The 19,271-nt window shown below is 38.9% G+C and overlaps 1 protein-coding gene across 2 annotated transcripts in view; it reads left to right on the forward strand.

Moving 5' to 3' along the window:
- The first annotated feature begins 3,743 nt into the window (after positions 1–3,743).
- LIMS1 (LIM zinc finger domain containing 1) overlaps positions 3,744–19,271 on the forward strand; it is a 132,517-nt gene continuing 116,989 nt past the window's right edge. For both annotated transcript variants that reach the window (XM_045550365.1, XM_045550364.1), the window contains exon 1: positions 3,744–3,901. In XM_045550365.1, the coding sequence (XP_045406321.1) occupies positions 3,870–3,901 (32 nt within the window). In that variant the 5' untranslated portion in view covers positions 3,744–3,869. The remainder of the gene's footprint in view (positions 3,902–19,271) is intronic.

The following is a 19,271-nucleotide window of genomic DNA, read 5'->3' on the forward strand; positions in this document are numbered from 1 at the left end:
TATTATGTGCTCATCTATTAGAAATTAATGGAGGTGGAAAATAAGAGAAACCATATTAAGTAAAGGTTTCTCGTGAATACAACCTTGAAAATATTTCCAGTATTTTGTGTGCTCTTTTGTGTGTAAGTGTATGTGTGTAAGTATACACATACACATAATACCAAATTTCATTTTTGAAAACTGGTTAATGAGAGGTTTACTCATGAATGAAACAGTCATGGAGACGTATGTGTTTGCAACCTGAGAAATTCTTTAGAAAGTTGAGCAGTAAGAAATTAAATTTTGCATTCAAGATCAATACACAATATTTTATCCAAGTTTTCTTTGTGACCGACATTCGTCAACCACAGAAGCAGACTTACCCTGACAGCACATTCCACAGACAGGGTAATTATAATGACAATGCATTACTACTTTAAAGCCACCAATTAGGAACCAAGAGGTAGCTGCAGTTGTTTGCCAAGTATCCTGAAATGACAGCAAGATTAGCTGATAATAAACTACAGCATGTTGGAAGTGAGCCATGGTGAAGAAAACCCTGATTTATAAAATACAAGCATAATAACCACCACACCAGGCAATTTTGATCCAGTAATTAATCTTTTACTTTACCTTAATAAAAGGGAACATTTGGCATATACATGCAAAAAAAAATTAACTGTTATTCAAAAAGAAGTTGGAAGAAGAAAGTTATTGGAAGACAAAAGATCAAGACATATAATTGTCTCTAGATTTTTTGGTGTTTTTCTCTAAAAATGAACACAACAGAGCAATGTAGAAAAATATATCATATAGACTATTCCTCAAACAAAATGCAACTACTGTTAATATTTGAGCATTTTTAACCTAATTTTGAATCATATATTGTATACGAAAATTTTAACTTACCCTATACAATTACCATATTGCATAATCCTTAAGTCTGTAGTCCCTTTCAAATATAATTTTATTATATATTAAAGACAGAAGAATGTTTACATATAAAATACATGTTTGCATGTGAATGAAAAAAGTATGACACAACATATACCAACCTATAAATAATAGTTATCTAGGGAGGGAGGTGGTCTTAGGGTACTTTTAGTTTCTACTGTGAATAATGCTGTTCTAAACATGGGTGTACAAATATCTTGAGAGCCTGCTTTCAATTCTTTTGGATATATACCCAGAAGTGGGAGGGCTGGATCAAATGGTAATTCTACTTTTAATTTTTTTGAAGAACTGCGTATGGTTTTCCACAGTGACTGCATCATTTTACATTCCCACCAGCAGTGCACAAGGTTTCAATTTCTGCACATCCATGCTAACACTTATTTTCTGTTTTTTCTATAGAGGCCATCCTAATGAATGGGAAGTGATATCTCATTGTGATTTTGCTTTACATTTTCCTGATGATTAGTGATGTGAACCATTTTTCATATATGCTTGTTAGCCATTCTTATTATTTTCTTAATTGCTGCACAGTGTTATATGTAGAAACCATAATTTATTTATTCAATGTCCTGGCTAAATAAACTTTCTCAGTTGCTCTTAAAAATAAAACTGCAATGACTCCCCTTGTACATTCTTCTGTTTTCCATTTTAAAAATCTTCTTATTACATACACTAAAGTAGACACTCTAATACAAAGAATACAAAAGGATCGCTTCAGCCCAGGAGTCTAAGGTTGCAGTGAGCTATGATGATACCACTGCACTCTACCCACTGTGACAGAGCGAGATTCTTTCTCAAAAAAAAAACGAAACAAAACAAAAGAAAACTAAAAACCAAAACCAACCAACCAAACAAAGAATACCATGTACTATGAGGCAGTTTCAACAGTTATCAATTTATGGCCAATCTTGTTTCACTGATACTCCTACCCACATCCCCTACTCCCACATTTAATGTTAATTTTATTTTATTTTGAGACAGGGTCTCACTTTGTCGCCCTGGGCAGAGTACAGTGGCGTCATCATAGCTCACTGCAACCTCAAACTCCTGGGCTCAAGTTATCCTCTTGCCTCAGCCTCCCAAGTAGCTCTGACTACAAGCACTCCACACCTTGCTAATTTTTAAAACTTTTTGGTAGAGATGGGGGTCTCACTATGTTGCTCAGGTTGGTCTCAAACTCCTGCCCTCAAGTGATCCTCTCACCTCAACCTCTCAAAGTGCCAGAATTACAGGCATGAGCCACTGCACCTCGTCCCCATATATTATTTTAAAGTAAATCTCAATCATATTATTTAGTTTTGAAATAGCTCCCTGGGTATCTTTAAAACTTGTACATTCTTTTGGTGTACACAAAAGGATACATCTGTAAGCTAAATTCCAAAATGGTGATATCCTAAGTCAAAGTAGAGCTGAATTTGACATTAATAGATATTGCCCACTTGTCCTTTACAAAAATTGCATGGATGTATAGTCTCACCAACAGTAAATCAAGGCACCTGTTTCCCTGTATCCTCATCAAAATAGTATATCATCAAACTTTTAATCTTTGCATGTGTGAAGAATGGTATTTTATTATTATATTTATGATACTGGATGCCTTCTTCTACTTTAAAAAATCATTTATTATATATATTTTTCTGTGGAAACCTATTTCTATCCCTTGTCTATTTTTCTCTGAGTTGAGCATTTTCACACTGATACCTTTTTATAATAAGGAAATTAGACCTTTTATGTCACATATCTTACCAATATTTTTCTCAGTTGGGGTTTGTTTGCTATGCAGAAATTTTACATTTTATTTGGTTACAATTAACAATCTTTAATTTTACGCATTATATCCTATTTGGAAAGTCTCTTGCCACTCCAACCTCAATTTCTTTCTTCCATGTTTTCTTTTAGTATTTTTACAACCTCTCCCTTTTTTTGAACATTTAAGTATTTGCTTTTATTTTGGCACCAGAATTTGATACGAGGGTGTCAAACAGATCCAGTGTTTCTCTCCCACATGCCTAGACTCGTAGGAGACACGTTTTCTTTCTATTATTAGAGAGTAGTTATAGTCACAAAATTATACACCCTGAGAGAGATCATTTGGGTAAATAACCTATATCACCTATATTAGATCCTTTGCAGATTTCAGGTTTGGACAGGTGGAATGGGCGATGAGAATGCAAGCACGCAAGGAAGGAAAGGATGCAGAGGCAAGACTGGGGTCTCTCAACGGAAGGTTCCCATTTCCCAACTCACAACCTACAATAAGCAAAGTGAAAATGCTAGCGAGCAGCACCCCAGGCTCCGCAGAGCGCAGCGATTTAGCAGGGACCAGTCCAGACGAGCTCTCCCCGCCAGGAAATGCGGCTTGCTTGCTACCTCTCTCCCACGGAGTCTCCTCGGCCCCTCTCCAGGACGGGGCGAAGCCCGTGGAGGCCCCACGCCCTGCGCCCAGAAGCCTGTTGCCACAACCGCGCGGTCCACGCCGGTGGCATCAGAAGCCAGTCTTACCATCTCTGATGCTGGGGACACCCGAAGAAACCCCGCCGCCCACAGGCCTTTGTGCCCGCCTTCCCGGCTGAGGCACGGGCGCGCGGCGGGGGCGGGGCTTCTGTGGGGGCGGGGCCTCTTGCCCGCCCGGCCCCGCCCGGCCCCATCTCGCCCCGCCCCGCCCCATCTCGCCCCGCCCCCATCTTGCCCCCGTGCCCCGCCCCCGTATCGCCCCGCCCTGCCCCGCGCGCGCCCCCGCGCGCGCCCCCGCGCGGCCGTCCAGCCATTCATCAGCCGTGGGCGGGAGGCCGCGGTCGTCTCCCCGCCCCTTGCCCGCCTCTGCTTCCTGCTCTGCGCCCGCCTGAAGCCGGCCGCGGCGGCCAGGGAGGAGGACGCGGCTGGAGCGGCGCGGGGAGCCAAAGTGGGGACAAACGGCGGCGTCCGACTGCGGAGAGATGCTGGGCGTGGCGGCCGGAATGACCAACAGGTACGGGCCGCGCCCCACCCGGCGCCCGCCACGTCGGCGCGGCGGCTCCCCGCGGGCCTTCTCGCCGGGCCCTGGCGCGGGCGGGCGGGCGGGCGGGCTGTCCCCGCCCCCGGCGGCCTCCCCGCCGGCCGAGCCCCCAGCTGGCCTGGCCGGGCGGCGGGCCTGGGGACGCCGCGACCCCCGGTGCGCGCGTGTGCTCGCCGGCTGGCGGGCGACGCTGTAGTAGCCGCTGCTCTTGTGTCGGATACCGCACCCGCGCTGCGGGCACACGCCGCCGCAGGGCTCGCCGAGTTCCTCAGAACAGATAACACATTTGCTGAGTTCATAGTGTATGTTCTGCCAGGTGGGATCTGATACAGATCAGCGGGTCTCAAACATTTGGGTCTCAGGACCCCTCTTAAAAATAGAGGACCCGAAAGAGCTTGGGCTTGTGTTGGCTGTGTCCAGAGACGTTTACTGTGTTAGAAATGAAAACTGAGGCATCTCAAATATTTATCAATTCATCGAATATATATACGATATATTAACATACACGTTACATTTTAATGAAATGTAGCATTTTCCTAAAACAAAAAACTTAGTGGGACTCACGGCATTATTTTACATTTTGCAAATCTCTTACCTTGGCTAGGTAGAAGACAACTGGATTCTCTTATCTGTATTGTCTGTTGCGATATGTTCTGATCGAACTATTTGAAGAAACTCTGGTCTTACACAGATGTGTAGTTGGAAAAAGGAATATTTTAATAGCTTTCTCACGTAATTAATTGCGCGTATTTGTTACTACACCAAAACGACATAAGTAATAGTGTCTTAAAGGTTAGTTTGGATGTGGAATCTGAAGCCATTATCAGTGGACTTTCGCACTCTGTTGCATTAAAATTTCTTGCTCTGTCTTGGAGTTTGAATGGATCTGTTACCCATTGTAACATCATATGTTTGTCATTTGGAAAATATTGACTCACTGAGTCAGGCATATCCCAAATGCTGACGCATTTCATTAATAGCACTAAATTACATCCGTTAACATCACCACTGATTTGATTAGGAGAGACTTTAAGTATAGGAAGCTGTCGAAGGCTGTGGATACAATAGCAATTTTCTTACATTCTCATTTTCACTTGAAAACTTAGTTTTTATCATTGGCAACAAAATATTGTAAGTTGTTTTCCTCAAAGTGACAGGCTCACTTTGTTCAGTTTCAAGGAAATGTCTGCCAAATACAGGTCTATATAACCATAGATTGTCAGTTCTTTCCAGTAAAAATGGTATTTCGTGAAATAGGCATTTGTTTCAGCTCATCTGCTCAATCATACGTGTGCTTTTCCTTGAGACAACCAACTTGCTTACAGAAGTGCTTTATGCCTAATTGCCATTTTGTCAAAAGTAAAAAAGGTCAAGGGTTAAAATTAAATAACATTGATAATTTGTACTGCTTCAGCATGGACACTATTTTGTTTTTTAAAAAACGTATTGACTATTAAGTTGATATAAAATTTGACGTATATGTGAGATATAAAGAATAATGGTTGTGCAGTTTAAGTAAATGATATAGTGGGTTTTCTTAAGACCCTCCAACCACTTTTCGATCCAGTGTCCCTCCCAGTTGCCCATCCCCTTCCAATTCTGAATTTACCGTTAGCAATCTCTTACTTTGGGGGGGCTGATATTAAGTACATTCAAACTGATGTGCAACCATCACCATCATACAACTCCAGAACTCTTTTCGTTTTGCAAAACTGAAACTCTGTACCTATTAAACAATAACTCCTCATTCCCCCCTCCCCCTTCCCCCTGGTATTTCACATTCTACTTTTTGTCTCTATGATTTTGACTACCCTGAATACCTCATATAAGTGGAATCATATAATATTTGTCACGTTATCATAGTTTATGTTTGTTATTGAGTAGTACTCCATCATATGGGTGTACAACAGTTTAATTAACTGTTCACCTGTTGAAGGACATATGGGCTGTTTCCAGTCTTGGGCTATTGAGAATAAAGCTACTATGAACATTAATAGACAGGCTTTTTATTTTATTTTATTTTATTTTCGACATAGCTCACTGTAACCTCCAACTCCTGGGCTCAAGCGGTCCTCCTGCCTCAGCCTCCAGAGTAGCTAGGCCTATAGGCATGTGCCACCATGCCTGCCTGATTTTTTTATTTTTCTATTTTTTGTAAAAACGAGGTCTCACTTATGTTGCTCAGGCTGATCTCAAACTCCTGGCCTCAAGCAATCCTCTTGCCTTAGCCTCCTACAGTGCTGGGATTATAGGTCTGAGCCACCATGCTTGGCCTATAGACAGGTTTTTATGTGAACACAAGTTTTTCATTTTATGGAATAAATTTCCAAAAGTGTGCAATTGCCAGGTTGTACAGTAATTGCATGTTTACCTTTTTAAGAAACTGTCAGATTTTTCCAGAGTGGCTGTACCATTTCATCAAGGACAGTTAAGGTGGAATGGCATTCTTTTCCCACCTCCCTGTGGAGGTGAAGAGAATTTGGTTATACTACCACCGCCTTGATTATTGCTTAAGAGGCAGGCAGGTACAACAGTAGTTGTACCCACTATTGTTTTTGTACTATCAGTGTGTGAACACAGGGAAAAAGGCTACAGTAACTTCTTGGGAATATCTTAGCATTATTATTAAAATACCTAGTATTATTATGAAAATAGTTTTGATCCCACTGACCACACTTTGAGAACCAGTGTTTAAGACATAATCCTAAATGACAAGGGATGTGCAAGTATTGGGGATATTTCAAGAGGAATATATACAAAGGCTTCTCTTAAAAATATTTCTTGACTGCTTGTTGTAGTGTGTGCTTTTTAGTTTCGGGGAGTTTTAGTAGGACTTAACCAAGACTTGAAGAACCAACCATTATAGAAAAAGCAACTTTCTGCCCTTAAGGATTTTCCCTGATCTGGTGATGGCCAGTGCCATTATGAAAAGGGAAAATGTCATGAGAGTGAATGGTTTCATAAAACTTCAGTGCTCTATGCCTGATTGTATGGTGAGGAAACTGAGCTCTTGAGTTTCAAGAAAGCTAATGAAAATTTCATGGTAGAAAAGGTAACTTCAGTTCTGGTTGTTCTGTTTCCTGCAGGCTTAGAGAAAACTATCAGGGTTGTGGTGTCTTTATTTTATTTTATTATTCCCATCCTTTCCCTTTGTGGTAGCCCCTTGAACCATTTCCTAGGCGGCACTTTCTCTTGTTAAATGTGAGTACAGTGAGTGAGCTTTCCTTTCCTTCCAGAGAAGGGGCCTTAGCCCCTCCACTGGATCAGAGAAACTTCAACAACTTTAACAGATTGGTAAGGAGAGGGCAGAGCTTTACTGTTCTCTATTTTCAGTAATGTTGTGTTTGTTCAGATAATCATTTAAATAAACTTCAGCATAGGTCATGTTCTTACCTAGGTTTACACTTAAATAGGAGAAAAAACATCTCAAACCATTTGTCTATTTTACAGTTCTTGTAACCATGCTTTAAGCTGTGGTTTCCCACCCACAGGGATCTCATCTACATTACTTGGCGGACTGTTGCCACATTGTCTTCCAAAAATTTCAATCTTAAGGTACTTGAGAAGCAAGAGCTGCACTATCTGTTGCCATATACTGTGCATTCTCTAGCAGCGGAGATTTCATTCCCCCTCTTCTCCACATCATCTCATCTCTTTTATTTGATCGCATCAGACATTTCCACACTATAGCTTACGCAAGGGGAAGGTGGGGGGAGGAAGCATTTTCCTGCATCTTTTTTTCATGTTGGAGCATGTTTTGGAGCTTGATGAGTCTGCAGTGACATTTAGCATAGGGCTGGGGAAGCTGTGCATAAAGCAAGCTCTGAATATTGTGCTCTGTGAGAGGCAGGAGAAAGGGTGCTAGGAATTAGTTTGAATGCTGACAGCATGTGCCTGGCGGTGGAAGACTTGGGACTCAGCATCAGCACTTCCAGGAAGTTCGAAGGTCAGGTAAGATAAAGGACAAAAACACTTACAAAAATGTTTACTGGCTGGGCGCAGTGGCTCACGCCTGTAATCCTAACACTCTGGGAGGCCAAGGTGGGAGGATTGCCTGAGCTCAGGAGTTTGAGACCAGCCTTAGCAAAGGCAAGACCCCGTCTTTACTAAAAATAGAAAAATTAACCAGGCATGGTGGCACATGCCTCTAGTCCCCAGCTACTCAGGAGGCTGAGGCAAGAGTATTGCTTGAGCCCAGTCTGTCCACAGTGACAGAGCAAGACTGTCTCAAAAAAAAAGAAAAATGTTTACACATACATCCATTCTCTTTATACAAAAATGAAATCATAGTTGTACTGTTCTGTAATTGCTGTTTTTAAAGATTTTTAAAAAATTGTAAAATATACATAACATAAAATTTAGTATTTAACCATTTTTAAGTGTACAGTTCTGTGGCATTAAGTCCACTCACATTGCTGTACAACCATCACCACCCTCCATCTCTAGAACTTTTTCATCTTCCCAAACTGAAACTCTGTGTCTGTTAAACACTAAACTGCTCATTTCTTGGAATTGCTTTTTTAACTCAACAAGCTGTCTTACTGGTTTTCCAGTGTGGCATATCTGGGGTTACTTTATGTTTTTTAACCTTAGTTTCAATGGTTGTATAGTATTTCACAACATATTTGTGCTGTGACTCATATAACCAGTCCTTGACTAATGGGTGTTTGGGTTCCAGTTTTTTGTCATTACCAACACTTTGAACATCTCTGTCAGTTTTTGTAGGAGATTCCTGAGTGTAGAGTCTTATGAGCATGGATGGTTGGGGCCCATGTTCTAATTCCAGTTCTGCCCCATCGTGGCCCAGTCAACTTCATTAAGCCTCACTTTCTTACTTTATAAAGTAATCCCATGTATCTCAGAGGTTGTTGTGAGAATTAAATATTAAGGGAAATACAAATATTTCTGAAAGGGTACAAATGAAATGGTAAATAATTGTTGTGTCTAGAGAGGGAGTCTAGGAATCTAGGATGAGAGGAAAATTTTTTATTGTATAGCTTTTTGTACTGTTTTAATTTGTTTAATCATACGTATGTGCTGATTATTAAACCATTTAACATCATGCCAGGAACGTAATAGATGCTCAGTTCCATGGTTTCTGACCACCCTGGTTCTTTCCTCCAGACTTACAACTTCTGTTAATGGCCCATTGGGGCCATAAATAAGTTGCTTTTACTTTTTCCTTCACTCCCTGTGTCAGCTTCCTTGATGAGTTCTTACCAAGAATGTTCTCTTGAATCTATCCTTTTCTTTTTCACTCCTTTCTTATCAATTTTATTTCCACCCTGGTTCTGAAAATCTTTCAAGGTAATGTAAGATAGCAATGTTAAGGCTGGGAAAGACTTGAGAAAATGCACATCTAATGCCTCGTGGACTGTAGTGTTAATCCATGTGGCTGGAAAAATCCGTGCTCATATTAAACACTTGGGTGGAACAAACTTTTTTCTCTGTGTTCCTGTTTTTCATCTAAATGTTATTAATGTACCAATTCTTTTATAAAGAGGTTATGGCATTTGTGCTAGTATTTTTTTAATACATGCTTTATCTGTTAACATGTTAAAAAGGCAATTATGGTAAAAGATCTAAGAAAATTGAACATTTAAAAAATGTCTTTGTATGTGAAAAAATTGGAACCTTCTAAATTAATGCACGAAACACTTTAGTGGGTCCACTATAAGTAGCCCACTAAACTGTTTCTGTATTTTACAGGGCAGGAGTTGCCTAGAGACATAAACTAGTTTATTCAAGGCTGCAGAATGAGTTAGAAGCAGGATTAGGAATAGAGCCCGGCTTTGGATGTATTGTGGGGTTGGTCGCATCTACTGTGCTATACTAGTTTGTTCTCTTACTTTATATACATTGCATTGTTTAAGCTTGTATATAAATATTTTATCTTTCCATCTATGCTATATTGTAAACACCTTGAGGACCAAGAACTTGTCAGGTATATCTGAGCCCTGTTAACATAGTAATTCTGGAAATGTCTGAATGAATTATGAAATACTGCTCCAGAATTGTTCTATTACAAAGATCATGGATGTCACTCTCTTTCAACTGGATTCCTTTTGTGATATGTGTTCTTGGGGATGTGGTATTCCTAGCCACATGTGTTGGTATTTGTAATTTTTCCACCCCAGAGACCTAAGTCTTTTCACCTACCCATGTCCACTGTTCCCACATGGTGCAGTTTGAGCGATTGCTTCCTATTGACAACCTTCATTACTGATGTATCAGTTAAGTGACAGATGTTGCCAACTGCTTAAACAGATTGTAAATTTACTTCTCATTGGGAAATATAATTGTTGCTTTGTGTTTGTTTGTTTATCTTTAAAGCTGGGTACATTGCTGCCCCATATAAAATTTACATATTAACATAGTAAGGAGAGGAGGGAGAATGGACATTGGGTAGGCAATTGCAACCTCTGCCACAGCCGGCTGTTCTTCCTTCCCAATGCAGTAGATGCAACAGAAGTTTTTTTTGTGTGCAAGGCACAGTGCAGGTACACCTGAGGAGATTCAAAAGGTGAATAACACAATCAATGGTCCCTGCTCTTGAGAGTCTTTTAACTGTTATATTATTCATGTTGGTTACAGATTTTCCTAAAGCACCACTTAGGTCATATTACCCCTTCTTTTCAAAATATTAAGAAGCTCTTGTGGCCTGTTAAATAGGACCAAACTCCAGAGCCTGGAATTTAAGGCTGTTTGTAATGTGGCCCAGCCCATCTTTATAGCCTTGTCACATTCTACTTCCTTAGGCTATGTTTCTCTAACCCACTGCCATTTTCTGAGAATGTTGCTTTCCTACCTAAGTGCCTATGTTCATGCTGTTCTCTTGGCCTGGAAAATTATCTTCGTCTGTGTTTTCTTGGCACTGGGGCCAAACTGCCCCTTTTCTCACGAAATAATGAGTTCCTGGAACTTTATTGAGCCCCTGCCACATCCTAGGGAATTAGGGATTCAGAGCTTTTTCTGTTCTCCCAAAGCATTTTGACTTCTTTTTTCATACTTACCAGTTTCTATTTTGTATTATAGTGTTTTTGTATATATGTACAAGGTTTTCTGCCAAATTATAATCTCTGAAAGTAAAGGAATATCTTAATTAAATTTGTTAAATGTCCGAAGAAAAGCAAATTGGATTTAAATAGGCTTTTTTTTCTCCTTTTATTCTCTCATTTGTTAGTGAATTGAAAAGTTCAGGACTAGCTCTGCTTAGTGTTTGTAAAACTGTTTGAATAAACTCACAAAACTTTGAGTAAGACAAGGTAGCTTTCACAGGCCTTTTTTTCCTTTCTAATATCATTTTTTTAAAATGTCAGAATATTATGGGGGTACAAATATTTAGGTTACATATATTGCCTTTGCACTGCCCGAGTCAGAGCTACAAGTGTGCTCATCCCCCAGACAGTGGGCACCTCTTCGATTAGGTGTGAATGTACCCACTCCCACCTCCCCCCCCATCTGCCCGACATCCAATGAATGTTACTTCCATCTGTGCACATAAGTTTTTTTTTTTTTTTGAGACAGAGTCTCACTCTGTTGCCCTGGCTAGAGTGCTGTGGCATCAGCCTAGCTCACAGCAACCTCAAACTCCTGGGCTCAAGTGATCCTTCTGCCTCAGCCTCCCGAGTAGCTGGGACTACAGGCATGCACCACCATGCCCGGCTAATTTTTTCAATATATATTTTTAGCTGTCTATATAATTTCTTTCTATTTTTAGTAGAGACGAGGTCTTGCTCTTGCTCAGACTGGTCTCAAACTCCTGAGCTCAAACAATCTGCCCGCCTCGGCCTCCCAGAGTGCTAGGATTACAGGCATGAGCCATCGCGCCTGGCCTGTGCATGTAAGTGTTGATCAATTAGTACCAATTTGATAGTGACTATATGTGATGCTTGTTTTTCCATTCTTGTGGTACTTCACTTAGGAGAATGGGCTCCAGCTTCAACCAGGATAATACGAGAGGTGTTAGTTCACCATTGTTGTTGTGGCTGAGTAGTACTCTGTGGTATACATATACCACATTTTATTAATCCACTCATGTATTGATGGGCACTTGGGTTGTTTCCACATCTTTGCAATTGTAAATTGTATTGCTGTAAACATTCTAGTGCAGATGTCTTTTTTATAGAATGTCTTTTTTTCCTTTACGTAGATGCGCAGTAGTGGGATTGCTGGATCAAATGGTAGGTCTACTTTTAGTTCTTTGAAGTATGTCCATACTACTTTCCATAGAGTTTGTACTAGTTTGCTGTCCTGCCAGCAGTGTATGAGTGTTCCTATTTCTCGGCATCCGTGTCAACATTTGTTGTTTTGGGACTTTTTGATAGAGGCCATTCTCACTGGAGTTAAGTTATATCTCATTGTGGTTTTGATTTGCATTTCCCTGATGATTAGAGATGTTGAGTATTTTTTCATGTGTTTCTTGGCCATTAGTCTATCTTCTTTTGAAAAGTTTTTGTTCATGTCTTTTGCCCAATTTATAATGGGATTGTTTGATTTTTTCTTGTTGATTTTCTTGAGTTCTATATAGATTCTCATTACCAGCCCTTTATCAGATATATAGCATGCAAATATTTTCTCCCATTCTGTAGATTTTCTGTTTGCTCTAGTGATAGTTTCTGTGGCTCTGCAGAAGCTTTTTAATTTGATCAGGCCCCATTTATTTATTTTAATGATGCTGTGATTGCTTTTGGAGTCTTCTTCATAAACTCTTTGACTAGCCAATGTCTATAAGAGTTTTTCCAACCTTTTCTTCTAGAATTCTTATGGTTTCATGCCTTAAGTTTAAGTCTGTTACCCATCGTAAGTTGATTTTTGTGAAAGGTGAAATGTGCAGATCCTGTTTCAGTCTTCTACATGTGGCTATCCAATTTTCCCGGCACCATTCATTGAATAGAGATTCTTTCCCCCAGTGTGTGTTTTTGTCTGCTTTGTCAAAGATCAGATGGCTATATGAGGATGGTTTTATATCTGGGTTCTCAGTCCTATTCCATTGATCTATGTCTCTGTTCTTATGCCAGTACCTTGCTGTTTTGGTTACTATAGCCTTGTAGTATATAGCTTGAAGATTGGTAAATTGATGCCTCCCAATTTATTCTTTTTGCTCAAGGTTGCTTTAGCTATACAGGGTCTTCTCTGGTTCCATATGAATTGTAGAATTATTTTTTCTAGATCTGCTAAAAATGATGGTGATATTTTAATAGAGATTGCATTGAATCTGTAGATCACTTTGGGTAGTATAGACATTTTAACAATGTTGATTCTGCCGATCCGTGAGCGTGGTATGGTTTTCCATCTGTTTACATCCTCTGCTATTTCATTTCCTTCCTCAGTAGAGGTCTTTCACCTCCTTAGTTAAATATATTCCTAGGTACTTTATTTTCTTTGTTGCTATTGTGAAAGATATTGAGTCTTTGATTTGGTTCTCAGGTTGACTGTTGTTGGTGTATATGAATGCTACTGATTTGTGTACGTTGATTTTGTAACCTGAGACTTTGCTGAACTTATTTATCAATTCCAGTAGTCTCTTGGCAGAATCTTTGGGGTTTTCTAGATATAAGGTCATATCATCAGCAAAGAGCAATAGTTTTACTTCACATTCCCCTATTTGGATGCCCTTGATTTCTTTCTCTTGTCTGATTGCTCTGGCTAGGACTTCCACCACTATGTGGAATAGAAGTGGAGATAGAGGGCAACCTTGTCTGGTTCCAGTTCTAAGCAGAAATGCTTTCACTTTTTCCCCATTCAGTGTGATGTTGGCTGTGGGTTTGTCCTGTATGGCCTTTATCATTTTGAGGTAAGTCCCGTCTGTGCCTATTTTGTTAAGTGTTCTTATCATAAAAGGGTGCTGAATTTTGTTAAATGCTTTTGCTGCATCTGTTGAGAGAATCATATGGTCTTTGTTTTTACTTTTGTTTATGTGGTGAATTACATTTATAGATTTGTGTATGTTGAGCCATCCTTGCATCTCTGGGATAGAGCCTCCTTACTCATGATGGATTAGTTTTTTGATGAGCAGCTGAATTTGATTTACTAGGATTTTATTGAGAATTTTTGCATCTATATTAATAAGCTATATTGTTCTGTGGTTTTTTTTTTGTTGTTGTTGAGTCCTTCCTGGCTCTGGTGTCAAGGTAATGTTGGCTTTGTAAAATGAATTGGGGAAGATTTCTTCCTTCTCAATGTTGTGGAGTAATTTCTGCAGGATAGGCACCAGTTCTTGTAGGTCTGGTAGAATTTGGGTGTGAAACTATCTGGTCCAAGACTTTTATTTTAGGAAGGTTGTTTTTATTGCTGCTTCAATTGTGGTACTTGATATTGGTCGTTTAGGAGTTCTATTTCTTCCTAATGGAGCCTAGGGAGGTTGTCTGCTTCTAAGAATTTGTCCCTTTCTTCCATGTTTTCAGGTTTATGTACAAAGAGATTTTTATAGTATTCAGAGATGATATTTTGTATTTCTGTGGTATGACTTCTAATTTCTACTTTTTCATTCTTTATTGAGCTTATTAGAGTCCTTTCCTTTCTGTTTCTGGTTAATCTAGTGAGAGGTGTGTTAACATTATTTATCTTTTTAACGAACCAGCTTTTTGTTTCAGGAAACTTTCTTATAGTTCTTTTGTTATTGATTTCATTTAGTTCTGCTTTGATCTTGGTTATATCTTTTCTTCTGCTGGGTTTCGGACTGGTTTGCTCTTCTTTTTACAGTTCTTTGAGACAATTCATTAGATTTGATTTGTGATCTTTCTATCTTTTGGATGTAGGCATTTAAGGCTATGTATTTTCCTCTCAAGACCTCTTGAGCTGTGTCTCACATATTTTGATAACTTGTATCCTCTTTATCATTTAGTTTGAAGAATGTTTTGATTTCCATCTTAATTTTCTCTTTCACCCAAAAATCCTTCAGCAAGAGGTTGTTTAGTTTCCATGATTTTGTGTAGACATAAGTGTTTCTGTTGGAGTTGATTTCTAATTTTATTCCACTGTGGTCTGAGAAAATGCATGATATAATTTCTGTTTTTTTTTAATTTATTGAGACACATTTTATGGCCAGTGATGTGGTCAATCTTAGAGAATGTCCCATGAGCTGATGAGAAGAATGTATATTCAGTGGTTTTTGGGTAGAGAGTTCTGTAAATATCTGTTAGGCCCATTTGTTCTAGAGTTCTGTTTAAGTCCATTGTTTCTTTGTTTATTGACTGTTTGGAGGATCTCTCCTGTCCTATCAGAGGGTGTTGAAGTTCCCAGTTAATACAGTGCTGTTGTTTATCATTTTGTTTAGATCAAATAGGATTTGCTTTATGAATCTGGGTCCACTTGTGTTGAGTGCATAAATATTTAGAATTGTTATGTCTTCTTGTTGAATTTTCCCTTTACCATTATATAATGATTATCTTTGTCTTTCATTACTTTTGTTGATTTGAAGGCTAAGTTATCTGAAATGAGAACTGCTACACCAGCTGTCTTTTGGCTTCCATTTATGTGGAATATTGTTTTCCATCCCTTCACCTTGAGTCTGAATGAGTCCTTGTGGGTTAGATGAGTTTCCTGAAGACAGAAGATACTTGGTTTGTGAATTTATTCATTCGGTCAGCCTTTGTCTCTTCAGTGTGCAGTTCAGGCCATTCACATTTATTGAAAGAATTGATAATGGGGTGGATTTCTGTTCACTCTGTTGAATAGAACTTAGTTGCTTTGTTTTATCTCTTGAGCCATTGTGGTATGTGGCCTTTGACCTTTAGCTTTTGGATGATTTTACATTGGTGAGTGTCTATTGTGCTGATGCATGTGTATCGCAGTTCTGAGTACTTCCTGCACAACAGGTCTTATTTTGGCAAATTCCCTCAGTGGTTGCTTGTTTGAGAAAGACTTTATTTCCCCTTTATACATGAAACTTAGTTTTTGCAGGATACAAAATTCTAGGCTGAGCATTATTCTGTTTAAGAAGCCTGAGAATGGGGCCCCAGTCCTTTCTGGCTTCTGAGGTCTCAGTTGAGAAGCCTGCAGTTAGTCTGATGGGCTTTCCTTTGCAAGTTATCTGCTGCTTTTGCCTTATGGCTCATAGGAGGGCCTCTTTCGTGTGTTGGCCAGTCTGATAACTATGCGTTGTTGTGTTTTCCTCTTTGTGATGAATCTCCTAGGTGTCTTTTGAACTTCTTGTGATTGGATATCTGGATTCTAGTAAGACCAGGAAAATTTTCCTCAATTATTCCCTCAAGTAGATTATCCAACCCTTGTGTGTTTTCTTCTTCATGCTCAAAGATGCCTATGATTCTTATGTTAAGCCTCTTCATATAATTCCATATTTCTTGTAGGCTTTGCTCTTTCTCTTATTTCTCTGCTCTTATCTCTTTAACTGACTTGTTTAATTCAGAGGTGTTGTCTTCAAGGTCTGAGATTCTCTCCTCTGTCTGATCTAACCTATTCATAAGGCTTTCTACTGTGTTTTTTAATTCTTTGAATGAATTTTTCTTTTCCAGAATTTGTTTAATTTTTCATTAATATTTCAGTTTCTTTAGTGAATTTTTCATTCATTTCCTGAATTCTTTTTGTGGTTTCTTTGTGTTGGGTTTCCATTTTATCTTGCATTTCATTGAGTTTCCTTACAATCCATGTTTGAAATTCTTCATCTTTTATTTCAATGTTCTGATTTTGGTTGGTATCCATTGCTAGAGAGCTGGTGTTCCCTTTTGGGAGTGTCCTTTCGCTTTAATTATTCATGCTCTGGAGTTCTTTCACTGATTCCTTCTCATCTGTAGCAACTGTTGCTTACCTTGGGATTTTCTTTTCAATTTCACAGGCTTTTAACTTGACTATACAGTGTATTATAGACTGATGGCAGAGACCCAACATCCATGAAACATTGGGAAAAAATTCAAATGATATTTGAGTATCCTTGTTTAGTTTATTTCATTTTCCTGCCAGACCACTCTTAAAAACTTTTGTAGTATTAACCATCTTTTATTAATTATCTAGTTTCACACAAATACTTTAAAGATGGTGTTTTATATACTGAATCTTACTTTCACAGCCACACCATGAAGTAGGATCTATATGCCCATTTTACAGATTAGGAAATTTAGCTCAGGTGTTCAAGAACTTACCGGCTCACACAATTAGTGATCCCTGGGGTTGATCCTGAAGTGTCTGTAGAGCCCATGTCTCCTAAGTTCACAGAGCTGGTCAAGAAGAGGTCACAGTTTCTGACTTCATTTTCTAGGTTTCAAGGCTTTTTCTTCACGTGCCCAACCAACCTATCCAGTTTTATTTACTCCTCTTAAGCTTACATCATCTATTGCAAAATATATCACAGTCCTTCTTTCTGAACTTTATTTTTGTTACTCATCTACCAGGAATACCCTTTGCTTTTTTTTTGAGGGGACAAGAGTTCCCAAATATTACTCTCAAGGCCCTGCTTAAGTTCTGCCTGGAAGATGGCTTCCTTGACTGCTTTGACAAATGCTAGTCTTTTCTTTCTTGTCCTCCTGGAGAATGTATTTGGGTGAGATTCAGTTCTTTACTTAAATTCAGTGTGTATGTATTTGTGTGCAACACACAAACTTATATTATTATTATTATTTTTAACTCTTGACTGTGCTTGCATATGCTAAAGTGACAATTGCAGATTTTGGAACACATCTTCCAATTCAGTGTGTATCCTTCATTATGTATAGTATACTGTGCTATAGGATGTGGAGCATATAATTATAATAGAATGAAGGATCAGACATTGTCTATCTTATATTCTACTTATATATGTATACAAATACAAGGAGACTTTTTTTTAAGTCTTTTAGAAATTTAAAGGAGGAAATGGTAATTTGTCACTAGTTATTATAGATGAATTTTTATTTATTTAAGACATTAGGACTGGTCAAATGTTTACTGGGTTCTTAGGAGGTAGAGATGTATCCATCATGGTAGTATTCAACCAGAGGTCTGACTTTTTGGGATGTTCTAGGGGAAATTAATGAATCTTAAAATATGGCTGCAGACTACTCATGGCATGGGGTTTGTACTAAAAGTGCAGATTGTTCAGAGGAATGTTATGAAATCTATGCTTGTTAATTTTTTATGAAAGATTTCCAACATGTACCTATCTCATAGAAAGAATAATATGTCTCCATGTACTACTACTCAGCTTTAATAATTGTGAACTGATGGTAAATCTTTGACTGAGGGCCAACCTTTTTTCACTCTTCTCTCCCCTATGTCATATTATAAAGATTTTAATATGTATACTTAAAAGATAGGACTCTTCTTTTTTCTTTTCTTTCTTTTTTTTTTTTTTTTTTTGAGACAGAGTTTTCTCTGTTGCCCAGGCTAGAGTGAGTGCCGTGGCGTCAGCCTAGCTCACAGCAACCTAAAACTCCTGGGCTGAAGCAATCCTCCTGCCTCAGCCTCCTGAGTAGCTGGGACTACAGGCATGCACCACCATGCCTGGCTAATTTTTTTCTATATATATTTTTAGCTGTCCACATCATTTCTTTCTATTTTTAGTAGAGACGAGGTCTTGCTCTTGCTCAGGCTGATCTCGAACTCCTGACCTTGAGCGATCCTCCCGCCTCAGCCTCCCAGAGTTCTAGGATTACAGGCATGAGCCACCACACCCGGCCCAAGATAGGACTCTTCTAAGAAAGTTTTTAAGCACAGCCTCATTATCATCACTCCTGAAAAAGATTAATAATTCCTGATAATATCAACTACACAGTAAGTATTTAAGTTACTGTTTGTCTCAAACATCTATTTTATTTTATGGGTTTCCTAAATTGGCATCTAAGGTAAGGTTCACACATTTTGTTGGGTTGATAAATCTTTTAGTCTGTTTTAATATGTAGGTACCCCTTCCATCTTTTTTTTTCCTCTTGTGATGTTATTGAAGAAAATGGGTGGTTTGTCTTCAAGAATTTCCTACAATCTGGATTTGGCAGATTGTATCCTACTGGTATATAGTTTAACATCTTCTGTTATATATCCTGTAAATTGGTAGTTGGATCTAATGAAGTGTTTTTCAAACTTCTTGGTCTCGGGACCACTTTACTCTTTTAAAAATTATTGAAGACTGTTGTGTATTTTGGAAGTTGGTAACTTGTTTGATTTCACAGGCCCATAGCTGGAGGGCAGTTTGTATCAGGATGAATGGTGTCTTGAATCCCACCCATATCTGATTTAGATGAGACTCTAGACTTTGGACTTTTGAGTTGATGCTGGGAAAAGTTAAGACTTTTGGAGCTACAGGGATGGAATAAATTGTATTTAGTATTTGAGAAGGACATGAGTTTTTTTTTTTTTTTTTTTTCTTTTGAGACAGAGTCTCACTTTGTTGCCCAGGCTAGAGTGAGTGCCG

This window comes from Lemur catta, chromosome 4, assembly GCF_020740605.2.
Source record: "Lemur catta isolate mLemCat1 chromosome 4, mLemCat1.pri, whole genome shotgun sequence".
Taxonomy (NCBI): Eukaryota; Metazoa; Chordata; class Mammalia; order Primates; family Lemuridae; genus Lemur; species Lemur catta.